We start from the raw sequence: 19149 nt of genomic DNA on the forward strand, positions 1-19149 counted from the left end.
GCGTGGACATGGCGCGCACCATCGTGCCTGAAGATTTGAGTAAGTGTAAGATCTGTTCACGGCTTGTTCACGGATTGTGCCGCACAAGCTGACAGATGAACAGAAAGCTAAATGGATAATACCCTTTGGAGATTTCATTACAATGTGTGACCAGAATCCATCCTTTCTGCCAACCATTGTCACAGGCGAATGATACCTGGTCCTACCAGTTCCATGCGGAATCCAAGCGGCAATTGATGGAATGGCATTCACCGTCTTCCCGCAACCCAAAAAGAGTCACCTACAAGAGTCCAAGGTCAAGACAATGCTTTGCGGACGTGGCGGCAATCCAAGAATGTGTGACAGAGGTTCTGCAGTGGATCCCTAAAGAGGCCTTTGCTGAGTTTCCAGAAGCTTTATGAACAATGCCAAAAGTGTTGTGAAGGATTGCGATTATTTTGAAGGCCAAAAAAGGTAAATTGTTTGTATCTTCTAGTTTGTTTTCTGATACCATTCACCAAACTTTTTAGATACACCTCATATAACCATGCAATCTCTGTACAATCAATTTTAAATCCACCGAAACTATGTAATGAGAAAACCTATATAAAATATCCAATCAGGCAGGCATTTGCACTACATACTTGTTGGAAGATCTAAATATCTTTGAGATCTGGAGAGATATGGATGCCACCACCAAGCTCCTGAGGATCCCCCCACACATGGCTGTGTATACAGAGGAGCACAAGGTGTTCCATATCATCCAGAAAATGGTGCAAGAGCTCCTCATTGACAGACCAGAAAATCCCATCCAGTATATGATTGACCACTTTCAGAAGGATAATGATGAAGTGTCGCAAATTATTGTTTTGGGCCCATCTGCTTTAGGAAAACACACTATAGCAAAGATGCTGTGTAAGCGTATGAATGCCACTCGCCTTTCTCCAGAGAATATGTTGTCAAATGATGTCTCAACGCTGGTTGAAGAAGCTCGATCATACAAAGATAAAGGCCAGGAAATTCCAGATGCTCTGTGGGCCAGAATCATCCGGGAGCGACCGTCAAAAGTGGACTGCGTGAAACAGATACATTTAATTGCACCTGCTCCTGAAGAAGTGGATTGTGTTCCACGAAACGCGTCGAGCACTTTAGGATGCAATTTTCATGTCTAATCCTATAATGGCTTGTACATGAATTGTTGTTTATGATATAATAACCATTTACAGTCTTTAGATCTTGCATGTAACCAGCTCTTGTTATCCAGTTTTTATGTTCATGTGTATGGCCCCTTTCACACGAACGATCCGATTAGATCCGCCTGTCAGTTTTTTTAGGCAGACCTGATCAGATCCTCCATGCATCCCTATGGGGCAGCGGATGTCAGCGGAGACATCTCCGCTGACACCCGCTGCTATCCGATTCCGATCCTGTCCGTGAAATCCAGACGGATAGAAACCCTATTTTCCATCCGTCTAGGGCAGTGGTCCTCAACCCTGGCCCTCAGGGCCCACTAACAGGTCAGGTTTGCAAGATAACTGAAATACATCCCAGGTGATATAATTTGCTGCTCAGTGATTGCAGTATTCTAGTCTTCATCTGCCCAAGGTAATACTTAAAATCTGGCCTGTTAGTGGGCCCTGAGGACCGGAGTTGAGGACCACTGGTCTAGGGGATCAGATGGGATCGGATGAGAGTGGACAGGTGGTCCGCTCTTATTCGATTCCCCCATAGAGAGCAGCGGGGCACTGACACTCCCTCTCCGCACAGTGAGCGGAGACGGAGCTGTCATCCGCCTGCTCAGCAGGAATCGGCGGATCGATCCCCCGCTGAGCAGCACAGAGTCCGCCGATGGAGGCGGACTGTGTGAAAGTACCCTTACGATTTCACCAATTGTGATGCATCTGTTTCATCATGTATTGTATCCAAATACAAACATTATGCATTCATACAACTTGCCGTGGAGGCTATTGAATAAATACTTATTTTTTTTTTATATTACTCCTTTTTATTGCTTATGAATCCGTGTGACCACAGGCTTTATCTTACCCATTGTTAGTTGCGCTCCTCATTCAAAGTCCCAACTTCTTCCTCTTCTTCTGAAGATCTAAAGGGGATCGTACAATCAGATTGTAACATGTAAGGTAAGTATAAAAGCGGTCCTGGTTGGTTATATGTTGCAGACCAGTTGCAGTCTACTGTGGTTAGATGATGGACATTTCCAATACAAATAATCTTCAGCGTTGATGCATCCATACCTTGGTCTGTCTTCCCCTTGGCGCATCCCTCCTCCTGATTTGTGCTGTCAGGGACATTTTGCATGTGAAGAAGATGCTTGATTAAACATTACCAGTCAGAGTGAAGGCTGCAGATTACACACTTTCATTTATTGTCACACCGGCTAAATTTAGAGCTGCGATGTTCCCTGTCTGACACATCTTCCCGGTAAACACAGACTGATTGCTCCGCTCTTGTGGCCGTGACTGGCGCTAATCGCAAACATGTTTATTTTCTCTGACTCGACTTCAAAAATAGCCCTGCCACTTTCCCAGGCATCTGCCGGACGGAATTTGACGTGCAGCATTTCTGATTTCTTCATTTTGCCGATACGTTCCTGGTGAAATTCTTTATTAGTATGCACTGACGACATGTCTCTTGGTTTAGCCCTTTGCAGGAAATTTTCGTATGCCTTTTTTTTTTCTGATAAATAATTTTCGAAGTCGACTAGTTCTAGACCGGCTTCCTGATAGTGACAACGATTGACCATGTCTGTGCTATAGTGATCGACCAATATCGTTTTTTTCATTGCCGATATCGATATTTTGGTCATCGGTATCGGCCGATATGGGCCGATATTTTCGTACATATAAATAAAAAATGTTTTTTTTTTATTTTTACCTGACAGGTACTGTGGTGGAGGGATCTTGGGGTCTAAAAGACCTCAAATCCCTCCTCTGCACTTAAAAGCATTCAAAACGCCAAGTTTGGCTGTTTTGAATGCTGTCATTTTTTTAAATCTGGCGCCAGTACCTGGAAGTGATGTCATGACATCACTTCCGGGTTTTTGCATGGAGAATGCCGAATGCGGCTTTGATCGGGTCTTCGGTGGCCGTGCAGGCTGGTTGCCTGGGTCTCCCGGTGGGACGGGAGACCCGGGCGAGCTGCAGAAGGCGGCGAGAAGGGGGGGGGGGCGTCCCCTCCCGTTCCTTGTAATGACAGCCGAGCGGCTCCTCAGCTGCATCGGTTGTCATTACAAGACAGCCGACCATCGGGGAAAGTGCATATCAGCCCCCGATATATCGGTCAATCCCTAATTGAAAGCTATATAATCTGCTTTCCATGCATTTTTGATGCAAAAAAAAAAATATGCACTGGACTGCATGTGATGTTATCTGGCCCAGGAAGGCCCGGAGCTAGGAGGAACGAATGAAGCGTAGGGCTGGCATGACAGGCATGAACCAGTCCCCTCCCGCTCCTTGTAATGACAGCCGAGCGGCTTCTCAGCCGCTTCGGTTGTCATTACAAGACAGCCGACCATCAGCTATGGATGCCGGTACCAGGGTGATGCCTCTAGCTGCAGGCATCACTCCGGTACAGCACTTTCCGAAATATGGGTAATATCGGTACCCTTGATGGCCGATTCCGATATATCGGGGAAAGTGCATATCAGCCCTCGATATATCGGCTTTGCCGATAATCGGTCGATCCCTACTGTGCTATACAAGTCAGCACGGCCACTTGTACTCTCCAGCAGGCAAGCGTGAGGCAGGGTGACAACTCAGGAGTACATTTAAGAGACAGGTGTCACCCCATACCAGGAAGTAACTGAACAAAAACCTTCATGGCAGGATCACAAATAATCTTAGAATGAAAACTGCAGATTTAGATCTGCTTTAACCATTTGCTGACTGACATACATATACAGCGGGTAAAATAGGTTTTGAACACGTCACCATTTTTCTAGGTAAATATATTTCTAAAGGTGCTATTGACATGAAATTGTCACCACATGTCAGTAACAACCCATGCAATCCATACATACAAATAAACCAAAACAAGTGAAAAAATGAAGTTATATGTAATAAAATGGAATGACACAGGGAAAAAGTATTGAACGCATGAAGAAAGGAAGGTGAAAAAAGGCATGGAAAGCCGAGACCTCAGTTGAAATCTGTTAGTAATTAGAAAGCAATTCTGCCCCTTGTCAGTGCAAATTAGTATCAGCTGCTTCAGTCTCACCTGATGGCCTACAACAAAGTGTCTCATTACCAAGGTGTCACACAAGAAACATCTCATGACCTTCACAACCTTATTGTTTTAAAAATATATGGGTGGCATTGGTTACAGAAGGATTTCTAAACTTCTGAATTTTCCAGTGAGCACTGTTGGGGCCATAACCTGGAAGGGGAAAACATGATCTGTGCTTTTGGAGGGTAGGGGACACATTAGGGGTTCCAATAGACCCCTGATATTTCCATAAAGAGTATCTGTCACTGCCTAAAACTATCACATAGAGGGCTTTCCTAATAAAATAAAAAAAGAAATGTAGGAAAAAATTAAATAAAAATAGTAAAAAAAATATATCACCCCTGCCCGCCCCCTTCCCCGGTGCACACACACAAATGGAAATGTACTCAAAGGTCCTGCACGCTTATGTAAACAGCGATTGCACCACACATGGGAGGTATCGCCACGAACATCAGTGCAGTAATTCTAGGTCCATCATTCAAGATTACCTCTATACTTATAACTTGTAAAGACTTTTAAAGCATCACCTAGAAATAATTTTAGGTACTGTCATTTGTTGCCATTTCTCAGGTGCATGCAATTTTAAGTCTAGACATGTTTGGTATCGATTTACTCACAGCAACCTCCAGGGTTAATTTAGTCAACTAAAATATTTTCGGCGACTAAATTAACACTGTTTTAGTTGACTAAAATTTGACTAAAACTAAAACAATTCAGATGACTAAAATACGACTAAACTAAAATGGCATTTTAGTCAAAGGACTATGACTAAAACTAAATTGAAAATTGACATCAAAATTAACTCTACTCTGCTGGCCATTTCTAAATTGGCAACACAATTCCATCCAGAGTCTGTAATAATAGCACATTAAAGTTTAAACATGTACTGCACTACCGCATAAGCATAAGTAAGGGGCATCTACTAAGCTGCTGAAAGAGAAACAATTAAGGCTTTGTTTTATTTTTTTTCCTCAATAATTAATGTTGCTAATATATTCAGGTAATACAGTCAGGTCCATAAATATTGGGACATGGACACAATTCTAATCTTTATGGCTCTATACACCACCACAATAGATTTGAAATGAAACAAACAAGATGTGCTTTAACTGCAGACTTTCAGCTTTAATTTGAGGGTATTTACATCCAAATCAGGTGAACGGTGTAGGAATTACAACAGTTTGTATATGTGCCTCCTACTTTTTAAGGGACCAAAAGTAATGGGACAGATTAACAATCATAAATCAAACTTTCACTTTTTAATACTTGGTTGCAAATCCTTTGCAGTCAATTACAGCCTGAAGTCTGGAACGCATAAACATCACCAGACGCTGGGTTTCATCCCTGGTGATGCTCTGCCAGGCCTCTACTGCAACTCTTCAGTTCCTGCTTGTTTTTGGGGCATTTTCCCTTCAGTTTTGTCTTCAGCAAGTGAAATGCATGCTCAATCAGATTCAGGTCAGGTGATTGACTTGGCCATTGCATAACATTCCACTTCTTTCCCTTTAAAAACTCTTTGGTTGCTTTCGCAGTATGCTTTGGGTCATTGTCCATCTGCACTGTGAAGCGCCGTCCAATGAGTTCTGAAGCATTTGGCTGAATATGAGCAGATAATATTGCCCGAAACACTTCAGAATTCATTCTGCTGCTTTTGTTAGCAGTCACATCATCAATAAATACAAGAGAACCAGTTCCATTGGCAGCCATACATGCCCACGCCATGACACTACCACCACCATGCTTCACTGATGAGGTGGTAAGCTTTGGATCATGAGCAGTTCCTTTCCTTCTCCATACTCTTCTCTTCCCATCACTCTGGTACAAGTTGATCTTAGTCTCATCTGTCCATAGGATGTTGTTCCAGAACTGTGAAGGCTTTTTTAGATGTTGTATTGCAAACTCTAATCTGGCCTTCCTGTTTTTGAGGCTCACCAATGGTTTACATCTTGTGGGGAACCCTCTGTATTCACTCTGGTGAAGTCTTCTCTTGATTGTTGACTTTGACACACATACACCTACCTCCTGGAGAGTGATCTTGATCTGGCCAACTTTTGTGAAGGGTGTTTTCTTCACCAGGGAAAGAATTCTTCGGTCATCCACCACAGTTGTTTTCCGTGGTCTTCAGGGTCTTTTGGTGTTGCTGAGCTCACCGGTGCATTCTTTCTTTTTAAGGATGTTCCAAACAGTTGATTTGGCCACACCTAATGTTTTTGCTATCTCTCTGATGGGTTTTTTTTGTTTTTTTAGCCTAATGATGGCTTGCTTCACTGATAGTGACAGCTCTTTGGATCTCATATTGAGAGTTGACAGCAGCAGATTCCAAATGCAAATAGCACACTTGAAATGAACTCCTGGACCTTTTATCTGCTCCTTGTAAATGGGATAATGAGAGAATAACACACACCTGGCCATGGAACAGCTGAGCAGCCAATTGTCCCGTTACTTTTGGTCCCTTAAAAAGTGGGAGGCAAATATACAAACTGTTGTAATTCCTACACCTTTCACCTGATTCTGATGTAAATACCCTCAAACTTAAGCTGAAAGTCTGCAGTTAAAGCACATCTTGTTTGTTTCATTTCAAATCCATTGTGGTGGTGTATAGAGCCAAAAAGATTAGAGTTGTGTCGATGTCCCAATATTTATGGACCTGACTGTATAAGCAATGACAGTACAGCCAATAACGTTCACAATTTTTTTTTTGTATTTTAAAGTTGCACTTCTGTTTGTCAAAAAGCAATATTTTTGTTTGTTTTTATTGTTTTATTTTTTATAAAGACGTTATATATCACAATGGCTAAATCTGTGTCTGTAGTGCATTTTCAAACCTTAATACCATAAATAATACCATATTATTAGATTTTTACTCCTGGGGTATATAATTAGTTTGGAAATTTTAGAGAAATGTTTAATGTATTACAATTTGTCGAAACCCATTTGATTTTAGTTGACAAAAATGTGAGATTTTAGTTGACTAAAATGTACTGGAGGTTTTAGTCAACTAAAATGTACTGGAGGTTTTAGTCAACTAAAATGTACTGGAAGTTTTAGTCAACTAAAATGTACTGGAGGTTTTAGTCAACTAAAATGTACTGGAGGTTTTAGTTGACTAAAATATGACTAAAGCTAAAATAATTCAGATGACTAACATATGACTAAAACAAAAATTGCATTTTAGTCGAAAGACTATGACTAGAACTAAATTGAAATTTGCTGCCAAAATTAACACTGGCAACCTCATCTTTTATATTTTACCAAACTGGGTATTCTATTGTGCTCGAGGGCACTACAATAAATTTTTGTGTATTTTTTCTTGAAAATATTTGTTTGATAAACAGCTGCACAAATATTGCGTGACCATTGCAACAGTCCCAGGGCCCCTGCTTTTAAAAAAATATATATTTTTGTTTGGGTGTTCGAAGTTATTTTCTAGCAAAAAATGCTAATTTTACCTTGTTATTATAAGATTTTCAGGAAAAAAACTTGCGGATACAAAATCTGTAAATTTGTAATTTGCGATTTCACTGAAGTCTTATCTTTCCTAGTATTAAATCCAGGAGAAGCAGACACGGAAGCGTCATTTAATGATAAGCCCATTATAAGAAGTACATGTTTGGATATTCAGACATCCTTCCAGCAGCAGACTACACCTGATGAGGTATGCGGAAAATTATTAATTTCATTATAATGTTTGAGGATAAGCCAATTTCTTTTAGTAAAGGCTAGAACTTCTGAGAGATTTCTGTTGATGTCTGTATCCCTGCTTTAGAGTTTCCTTTACTCGGGACCCTTTCACACTTGTGCGACCTGAAAGCCGCGTGACTTTGACACGCCTTTGAAGCAATGCTTGTGTGTTCTTGAGTTCTATGGACCTCAAGTCGCATCAAAGTCGGACCAAAGTAGTGCAGGGACTACTTTGAAGTCGTGTGACTTGATGTCGAACAGTTATAAACTCTACCCATTGGAAATCATAGGGTATGACTTATCATGCGACTTTGCAGTCCCAAGTGGCAGGACAAGTCGCACAAGTGTGAAAGTAGCCTAACTGTCTGGTGAAAGCATGGTCACTGTGACCATAAAATCAGGAGCAAACTCTTCAACGGAGGATAATGGGAGTTCTACAGCTTCTCCAATTTTGGCTTGCATCTTAAAGTATAACTAAAGGCAACCCATTTTTATTTTAGTTTTGGATAGAGTGGAGAGGGATTAGAACACCTGTCAGGTGTTTATTACTGTCTGTGCCCCCCATTATGGAGATGTCCCCTCTCTCTATTTGTCCTGTTTACCATTATCATTGAAAGTAAAAGAAAATCCCAAATTTGGAGTTGACCCCCGAAAAGTAATAGAGGGCAAATCTTCCAGCGGGGGGCACTACTTGGTGACCTGGGGGGCCCCAAGGGATTCCCTTAATTTGCAGATATTTCCTCTCACTTCCTGTTTAACTTTGGGACAGGAAGTGAAGATAAATCTCCCCAATGGGACACAGATGGCAAAAAAAAAAAAAAAAAAAATGACAGGGGTTATAACCCTCACAGAATGCAAAACATTTACCCTAACCCTAAATCTCCCCAATGGGACACAGATGGCAAAAAAAAAAAAAAAAAAAAAGACAGGGGTTATAACCCTCACAAGATGCAGAAAAAGTTTTGCCTATAATTCTACTATAAGATTTTCTTGGATATGTTTTTTCATATCTTGGTGTACAATCTCTGCACTAAAATATTGCCATTCTTCAATGGAACCCATCCAAGGTGATGCATACAATTAGAGAGGATGAAGCTCTTTAACCACTTGCTGACCACCCTATAACAGTTTATTGCTAAAGGGAGGCAGCTATGCGCTGAACAGTGGCAGCCCGTCCATTGGGGGCGCCACTCCCCCCCCCCCATCGATTTATCCGCCCCCTAATCTTCATGCAGGGCGCCGGACGCGTAGATTCCAATGTTTTTTTTTTTTTAGGCACCTGATTAGAGCCAGAGGCCAGAGGCTCTAATAGGCTTCAAAAATGGGTGGGCTCGGGGCGCAGAGCACTGCGCCCTGAGCCCACCCAGTTGTATGACAATAGCGAATGAATATTCGCTATTATCACACTGATTCTCCTCCCAGCCAATCAGGAAGCGGGTCGTGAGTCCCCTTTCCCAATTAACTGAAAAGAGAACCGAATTAATGGCCATTGGCCAGGACGAGGGAGGAGTCGCACGGCAGGAGGAGACTCACAGCCACTCGGGGGAGTAGGAGGTAAGGATGCCGCCGGCGCACCATTTCTGCTGTGATTACTCACAACAGAAGCCCATCTGTGGGTGCCGGGCACTCGATGTCCGCCGGCACCTGCCTATTGTCAGAAGGGTAGGAAGTGATGGGTTCTGTGTTCCTGCAGGGAAAAATTTCCATCTCTTCCCCTAGTAAAAGCAGCACACAGAGAACACAAAAACACTGGCTTGGCACACAATTAACCCTTTTTATCGCGCTGGATGTTTAAACCCTTCCCAGTCAGTGTCATTAGTACAGTGACCTGGCATTCAACGATCGCTGATAACTGTATTAGTGTCACCGGTTCACGCAGACTGTCAAAAGTGTCAGTTAATGTCCAATTGGCCGCCACACCATCACAGTCTCGCTAAGTTGTTGATTGCTGCCATTACTAGTATAAAAAATAAATAAATATATAAAAATTCCACTATATATCTCCTAGTATATAGATGCTATAACTTTTGCGCAAACCAATCAATATTGTGATTTTTTTTTTTTTTTTACCAAAAATATGTAGCAGAATACATTATGGTATAAACTTATGAAGAGATTATAGATTTTTTATTGGACATGTTTTATAACCGAAAGTAAAAGGAAATATATATATTTTTTTTCAAAATTGTCAGTCTTTTTTTGTTTATAGCACAAAAAATAAAAAACTCAGAGGTGATCAAATACCACCGAAATAAAGCTCTATTTGTGGGGGAAAAAAGGACATCAATTTTATTTGGGTACAGTGTCACTCGACCTTGCTATTGTCAGTTAAAATAACGCAGTGCCGTATCGCAGAAAATGGCCTGGTCATTAAGGAGGGTAAATCTCCCTGAGCTGATTTAGTTAATTTGCAGGGATTTCCTCTCACTTCCTGTGTTGGTTATGGAACAGGAAGTGAAGGAATACCTCCCCTATGGGACACAGATGGGAAAAAAAAAAACTGACAGAGGTTATGATCTTCACTTACTCCAGCCTTTTCCAACCATGCTTTTGGGTTTCTTCAGGGGTGCCTTGACAAAATGCCTAAAAATTGCCCAAAATTGTATACAAGCCAGCAGGTGGACCAAGCCTGTCTTTTAGTTACACAAAGCCATGGGTTTTTATTGTGCACCATTTCAACCTTTCAGCCACTGGCATCCTAACAACCAGTGATGTCATCAGTGTTGATAAGGAGGGTGTTGATCGCCTGAACAGCAGTCCTCCCCTGCCCCTCTCCATCAACACTGGGGTCACATTAGCTAAATGGAGAGAAACTGAGGGAGAAGAGAAACACTGGAATACTAGTCGTTACTAATGTGGAAAAGTATAGTTGCTTTGGAAGAATAAATCACCTCTAACGTTGGATGTCCTATGTGTGTTGATGCTTCCACATTATATAAAACTATAGAAATCATTTTTTTTACATTTTAGAATGGGGTGCCTGGAGCCTGTCCATATTTTAAAGGGTGCCTTGACTGAACAAAGGTTGAGAAACACTTGCGGCTTCACAGGCGGGTCCCTGTTGCGCTGCACATTCGGATTGGCTCAGCGGCGGGGGAAGGAGGAAGGGGCCAAGCTTCTGAGGGACAGCCATTCCCATCTCCAGGAAGTAGGGAAAGGTACCTTTCAAAAACAGGTAACCGTTCCCCCCTCCCCCCTGAAAGGTGCCAAATGTGGCACCAGAGGGCAGTGCCATCTTAAGAGCATTAAAGGGCCCCAGGCAATGCAGTGCACTGGGGCCCCGCCTACACAATCAACCAGGAGAATAAAAATGATAAGGCGATATTTATTGGTACAGCAGTGCCAGGCTAATGACAGCTTCCAAGTTCGGCGGCTGGGTCCGGTGAACACACACAGACGGGAGTCAGACTTCACTGTCCTGTGTGTGTCTGTTCCCGAGGTGGACAGGCATTCCTGCAGTTGTGGGCGCCCCTCCATGGCCCAAGTGGCCTGACAGCAGCGCAGGGCTGACAGACGCTTGCCACCTGCTGAGTTCGGTGGCGGGATGCACATGCGAATCGGGACTAATGCTTGGCTTGGGCTGGGTCGCTGGGCAGGTGGGGCCCCTGGGTTACTGCCTAGCGTGCCCATTCGGTAAGATGGCCCTGCCAGGGAAGGGGGGGGGGGGGAGGAATCAAATGAGCGGAAGTTCCACTTTTGGGTGGAACTGCGCTTTAAGGACATGTGGAATGGAAAAATATGCCGGCAAAGGTTAGTAGACATTACATAGATAAATCTATATAGTTGCAGTTCTGGGATAATCTTTTAGTTATAATAAAGTAATATATAAGGGAATATGGATATGTACTATTAACTTGTTATATATCCGGTATAGTGTTCTTTTACCTTCCCTAATCACATCACTAAAACTCGTTAATTAGTTTAGCGGTGAACAGAAGACGCCCTGCGCGTTGTGCGGGAGGCCCAGACTGGCCCCTTGACCTCCTTCTATGTGTACACTCTCCAAGGAGAACTTTCCAAGAAAAATATTAGCAAGTGAAAGGAACAAACATAGCTATAAAATATTAACACTCCAGTATGGGGCTGTGTATTCTGTGCTCTGGTCATGCTTCAATAAGCGGGATATTTCCCACTGGGGGCTGAGCTGTATTGGGAGTTTATGTTTTATGGACTTGCTAAAAACTGAGGCTACCCTATCTCCGCCGATGAGTTCCACTAAATATTTATAATATTTGGACTTTGCGTGGTGTATATTGTTTTTTAATATCAGGAGCAAACATTGGTGTCTATTGATAATGGGACATCACAAGGGCAGCAAACATTTAACCCTTCTAAATGCCCAGGCCTAAGTTAACAGAACCAGCGTGCATCGGTTATCTTGACAATTACTATATAACTAATACCTAAATCATTTTAATGCTTTTTTTTTTTTTTTTTTTATTAGACTACCGGGATACAACTAACTAATCTTCAAACTGCTACCCCCCCCCCCCCCCCCCACACCTATACTAGCTACTATACTGTGGAAGAAAGATGCATCTACATACCTGTCCTCAAGACGATCCAGACCGGCCACATGATCGATTCCCCTATGTCAGCTAGCAGCCACTTCGGGGGGGGGGGGGGGGGGGAGCGGCAACAATGGATGGCCCCTAGTAAGGCTATGGGTGACGTCACTTAGGGCCAGGACAAGGGGTGAGCAGGAAGAACGGCTGCCCTGGGCACTTTGGTATCATGTGAAGTAAGGGGCACCACAAAGAGATGGGAGGAGGGGATTTGTGTTAAAAGGGGGCATTTGGGGGGCAGCAGGGGATAAGTACTGTTCTAGGAGGGGAAATTGGGGGGGGGTGTTAAGAGTGGTGATTTGCGGGGATTTGTGTTGGAAGGGGGGTGGGGGGAAGAAGATTAAAAGATTTGTGCTATCAGAGAGGATTTGGGGATAATTTGTGCTGGAAGGGGAGGAGAAAAGATGTGTATTAGAAGGGGAAATTTTAGGGGTAGAGGATTGTGCTAGGAGGGGTGAGTGTTTTTGGGGGGAGGGGGGCATTTGAGCTGGAAGGAATTTGGGGGATAGGAAGGCTAAGATTTGTGCTGAGAGAGGGGGAATTCAGCACGGGGGGTGGCTTTGTACTGGGAGGAGGGGGAATTTATGCTTAGAAGGTAAGCATGCAGACTAGTGGTCAGTGTTTTTGTGGGGGGATTTTTGCTGACACATATTGCTCATATATATTGGGGGAGCGCAGTTTGGCATTTTCACCCTGGGCTCTAGATGAACTTGTTACAGTACTGACGTCACTACTCAGGCATTCCATCTGTTAGAGCGCTCTCTCCTCTCCCCTGTAGCTGGCTCCGGCTCAGATCGCATGACCAGACCAGACCAGCCTGGGAATAGGTAAGCATATGCATCTTTCCTCCACAGGGTAATTAGTATAGGTGTTAGAAAGGGGGTGCAGTTTTAGAAATAGTTATATCTCGGGAATCCATTTTAAGTACATAGAAGGCTTTTATTTGGTACACTATTTAAACAACTAACTACTTTATAATAACAGTTAACTATTTTTATTATAGGCTCACCATGAAGTAAATTAAAACTAAACAACTTTTTTTACATTTTCTTTCTTTCATTTTTTTTTTTTTTTTAAATTATGTTTTTTTTTATAATGTGATTGTATCTAACAATTACATGATTAAATAGATGACATTGCAAATCCCTCTACATCCTGAAGGTGGTAGTGTTCATCTGTTGGCTGAAGGCATATTTTGTCAATAAAGCCTACATGTGACCACTATGTTATCATGAAGGGTGATTAGATGTAGTGTCCCTGCAAGAAGAGCTTCATCCGTTACTGCGCATTTGCTGTCTTTCACACTGTATATCAATTTCCATACAAACGGGTTTATCACTGTTTATAAAAAAAATGCATTTTCATATTTTGGCTATTAAATTTTGTGAAAGTTTTCTTTCCCCTCCTCTCTCAGAATAGTTTTTATAACCCCACTCTGGGCTCCATTTAACCACTTAAAGATCAGGCTTTTTTCTTACATTTGTTGTAAAAATCAGTATTTTGTTTGCTAGAAAATTATTTAGAAACCCCCAAACATTATTATATATTTTTTAGCAGAGACGCAGAGAATAAAATAGCAGTCATTGCAATATTTTATATCACACTGTGTTTCCTCAGGAGTGTTTCAAACACAATTTTTTTTTGGAAAAAATACACTTTAATGAATTTCAAAACCAAACAAAACAGTAAAGTTAGCCCAATTTATATATATATATAATGTGAAAGATAATGTTACGCTGAGTAAATAGATACCTAACATGTCATGTTGTAAAATTGTGCGCGCTCATGGAATGGCGACAAACTGCGGTACTTCAAAATCTGCATAGGCGACGCTTTACAGGTTACCTGTTTAGAGTTACAGAGGGGATCATGTGCTACAATTATTGCTCGCACTCTAACGGTTTGTGGCGATACCTCACATGTGTGGTTTGAACACCGTTTAGATATGTGGGCACGACTTGCGTATGTGGGACGCTTTCAATTTTTTTTATGGAATTTATTTTACTTTTTATTTTTTCACTGTCCCTTTATGTTTAAAAAAAAAATTTGGATCACTGTTATTCCTATTACAAGGAATGTAAACATCCCTTGTAATAGAAATAAGCATGATAGGTCCTCTTTATTGAGAGATCTGGGAATCCTAAAAGCAAAAGGAAAAAAAAAATAGACACATTGACACAAATAAAAAGCAAAAGAACCCAAAAAGCAAAAAAAAAAAAAAATAGACACTTTGACTTAAAAAAAAAAAAAGAAAATCACGTCTTTAAGCCCAAGAGCCGGAGGTGACATCAGAGGTCACTGTGGTCCTCCAAGGACATAGAGCCTTGCTGTCTAGCCATCGGCCACATTGGATCAGTTTCCAGGCTTCCTGACGGCTCCAGTAAGTTCGAAAACAACCTGGAAGCGGTGGGAGGGGGGTTCTTCTCTCCCGTCACCTATAAAAGTGATCTTGTGTCGAATCCCCGGTAGGATCACTTTTATCTGAAAGGGAAAAAAACAATGTTGCCATAATCCATAGCTAGCTGCTGCCATAACTCTGGTATTTAACCACTTCTGGACCGGAAGATTTTCCCCCTTAATGACCAGGCTATTTTTTGCGATTCGGCACTGCGTTATTTTAACGGACAATAAAAAAATTGATGTCCTTTTTTCCCACAAATAGAGCTTTCTTTTAGTGGTATTTTATCACCTGTGCGATCTTTACTTTTTGCGCTATATACAAAAACAGAGCAACAATTCTGAGAAAAAAAAAATATATATATTTTTTACATTCTGCTATATAACATTCCCAAAAAAATGTAAAAATCTAATTTAAAATTTTAGGCCAAATTGTTTTCTGCTCCATATTTTTGGTAAAAAAAATCGCAATAAGCGTATTTTGATTGGTTTGCTCAAAAGTTATTGCACCTACTAACTACGGGAAAGATTTATGTAATTTTTATTTATTTTACTTTTTTTCCTAGTAATGGCGGCCATCTGCGATTTTTTTTTTTGTGGGACTGCAACATTGCGTCGGACAGATCGGATCCCTAACTGACATTTTTTACACTTTTGGGGGGACCAGTGACATTACTACAGTAATCAGTGCTAAAAATATGCACTGTTACTGTAATAATGACACTGGCAGGGAAGAGGTTAACGCAGTAAGTGATCAAGGGGTTAAATGTTTGCTGTGGGGGGCGTGGCTTGTGAAATGATCATAAAGACATGTGATCCTATATAGAAGGATCACAGAGGCTCTGTGATCATTGCAGAGAGAAGAACGGTCGGCTGTGTTTACACCAGCTGACTGTTCTTCTCTCACAGCAGGGAGCGATCGCGGGTGTCAGGCGGCAATCAGAGCCGCCTGCCCCGTGCATTGGCATCCCCGCTGCAGAGTTGGGGTGGGGGGGCGGAAGCACGCCATTGGCGGCGCGTGCTCGACCGACGTAGGTATATGTCAGTTCGCGCAGGAGAGCTGCACTGCCGCAGTAACAAGGTGGCGGGCAGTCCGGAACCGGTGAATGTTAAAATCATGACGTTTATTCCCAGGTCTGCAATCCTTGTAGGGGGATCCCTCCCCCCCTCCCCCACACTGCATACTCATTTGGCTGGGGGTAAAGAAATCTATTGAAATATTTGTCTTATTCCTCCCCCCTAAAGATCCCCCCTCTATGTGTGACCGCTCCCCTGAAGCTTTGCTTTGCTGCCCAAATGGTCACAACTCTCTGACGTCATCACGTACAATGCAGGACCAGCAGTCATGCATTGTATGCAAGGACTGCAAAGGCCCATTCACAACTGGTAGCTACAGACCACATAGGAGAAAGCAGACTGCTGGGGGAGCGAGGAATAGGTTGAGTATTTGTACATACTTCTTTCCTGCCTAGCCAAATGAGAATTTAACCCATGCAGTGCTTGGGGCATCAGAACATTTAGCAGCAGCCCAGAATGGAGCTTTAAGAATTATGCTGCTTTTTAATTTCTGCGATGCACTAACATTTTAGGGCTTGTGTCTACCAGCTTTTTTTTGTATCAAACCTGTCTCTCCCCTCAATGGCAAAGCAAAGCCAGCCTCAAAGGAGCTTAATGCAGCTTTAAAGTGAAATGCGGGTCAGAAGAGGATGCCTTAAACCCATTGATACAAGACCTAATAGCAAAGATGCAACATGAGACGGGAGGAGCAAGTAGTAACTAGGCCAGGTAGCAGTTTGTCATTTACAGAAAAGTTTTTGCTGTTCTGTAACGATGGCAACTGTTGTTCTTTTTTTGTACTGTTATTATTTTATTGTGATGAATCAGCCTACTGAAAAACCAACATTTGAAGCAGAACAATAAAAATGATGTTGCTGTAGAACATTATGCACTCAATAACATACAATAAGCATTTTTTGAGTTTTTAGTGTAGGAGCTTTAAAATAACCAAACAAAAGGGGGCGCGATCTAAGTGCAGCATAAAAAATGTATTAAAAATGGAGAAAAATCACAAGCCAAATGCAAACTCGCATGATTAGGAGAATGTGCGCTTATCTGCACTGGTAAAGGAAACCAAAGGCCAGTCCACCCGGGAGACGTAAGAAGCAGCTACCAGCGGTGTTAGGAGCCAGGACACCGTGTTTGGTCAGACCAGGAAGTAAGCTCAAAGATTCAAGACAGTTTTGTGCCTCTTCTGCTTGCTGTTATACATTATATGACCTCATCACTTCACACTGTAGTGCAAGTTTGCACAGCAAACAAACACTGCCATACATACTACCATCCTCTGCCCACTGCCGTACCTACTACTGGCCTCTGCTCACTGCTGTACATACTACCGTCCTCTGCCCACTGCCGTACCTACTACTGGCCTCTGCCCACTGCCGTACATACTACTGGCCTCTGCTCACTGCCGTACCTACTATTGGCCTCTGCTCACTGCTGTACATACTACTGGCCTCTGCTCACTGCTGTACATACTACTGGCCTCTGCTCACTGCTGTACATACTACTGGCCTCTGCTCACTGCTGTATATACTACTGGCCTCTGCCCACTGCCATACATACTACTGGCCTCTGCCCACTGCCGTACATACTACTGGCCTCTGCCCACTGCCATACATACTACTGGCCTCTGCTCACTGCTGTACATACTACTGGCCTCTGCCCACTGCCATACATACTACTGGCCTCTGCCCACTGCCATACATACTACTGGCATCTGCTCACTGCTGTACATACTACTGGCCTCAGCAGACTAAGGACATGGATTACTGGAACCATGTCCTGTGGTCTGATGAGACCAAGATAAACTACTTTGGTTCAAATTGTGTCAAGCGTGTGTGGCGGCAACCAGGTGAGGAGTACAAAGACAAGTGTGCCTTGCCTACAGTCAAGCATGGTGGTGGGAGTGTCATGGTCTGGGGCTGCATGAGTGCTGCTGGCACTGGGGAGCTACAGTTCATTGAGGGAACCATGAATGCCAACATGTACTGTGACATACTGAAGCAGAGCTGACTGACTGACTCGTAGGACAGTATTCCAACATGATTACGACCCCAAACACACCTCCGAGACGTCCACTGCCTTGCTAAAGAAGCTGAGTGTAAAGGTGATGGACTGGCCAAGCATGTCTCCAGACCTAAACCCTATTGAGCATCTGTGGGGCATCCTCAAATGAAAGGTGGAGGAGTGCAAGGTCTCTAACATCCACCAGCTCTGTGATGTCATCATGGAGGAGTGGAAGAGGACTCCTGTGGCAACCTGTGAAGATCTGGTGAACTTCATGGCCATGGCCACCCAAAATAGGGACACTTTGGGCCCAATTTTGGACATTTTTACTTAGGGGTGTGCTCACTTGTGTTGCCAGTGGTTTAGACATTAATGGCTGTGTGTTGAGTTATTTTGAGGGGACAGCAAATTTACACTGCTATACAAGCTGTACACTCACTACTTTACATTGTAGCAAAGTGTCATTTCTTCAGCGTTGTCACATGAAAAAATATAATAAAATATTTACAAAAATGTGAGGGGTGTACTCACTTTTGTGAGATACTTTGTGTGTGTGTGTGTGTGTATATATATATATATATATAATACACAGTGCCTTGCAAAAGTATTCGGCCCCCTTGAACTTTGCGACCTTTTGCCACATTTCTGGCTTCAAACATAAAGATATAAAACTGTATTTTTTTGTGAAGAATCAACAACAAGTGGGACACAATCATGAAGTGGAACGAAATTTATTGGATATTTCAAACTTTTTTAACAAATAAAAAACTGAAAAATTGGGCGTGCAAAATTATTCAGCCCCTTTACTTTCAGTGCAGCAAACTCTCTCCAGAAGTTCAGTGAGGATCTCTGAATGATCCAATGTTGACCTAAATGACTAATGATGATAAATAGAATCCACCTGTGTGTAATCAAGTCTCCGTATAAATGCACCTGCACTGTGATAGTCTCAGAGGTCCATTTAAAGCACAGAGAGCATCACGAAGAACAAGGAACACACCAGGCAGGTCCGAGATACTGTTGTGGAGAAGTTTAAAGCCGGATTTGGATACAAAAAGATTTCCCAAGCTTTAAACATCCCAAGGAGCACTGTGCAAGCGATAATATTGAAATGGTGTGAAATTAGCCTAAAGTGGACCTTGCACTAAAAGGCAAGGCCTTGTTATTGCACAGTGCCCCTTTCCCTTATTTAAAATTGCTGTATGATACCAGT

The 19149-nt window shown here is 42.5% G+C and overlaps 1 protein-coding gene across 1 annotated transcript in view; it reads left to right on the forward strand.

The window, feature by feature from the left end:
* IFTAP (intraflagellar transport associated protein) overlaps positions 1-19149 on the forward strand; it is a 62244-nt gene that overhangs the window by 39596 nt on the left and 3499 nt on the right. Inside the window, exon 5 of the mRNA XM_082269565.1 lies at positions 7767-7879. Within this exon, the coding sequence (XP_082125691.1) occupies positions 7767-7879 (113 nt within the window). The remainder of the gene's footprint in view (positions 1-7766; positions 7880-19149) is intronic.

This window comes from Pelophylax lessonae (assembly GCF_965119305.1).
Source record: "Pelophylax lessonae genome assembly, chromosome: 10".
NCBI lineage: Eukaryota > Metazoa > Chordata > Amphibia > Anura > Ranidae > Pelophylax > Pelophylax lessonae.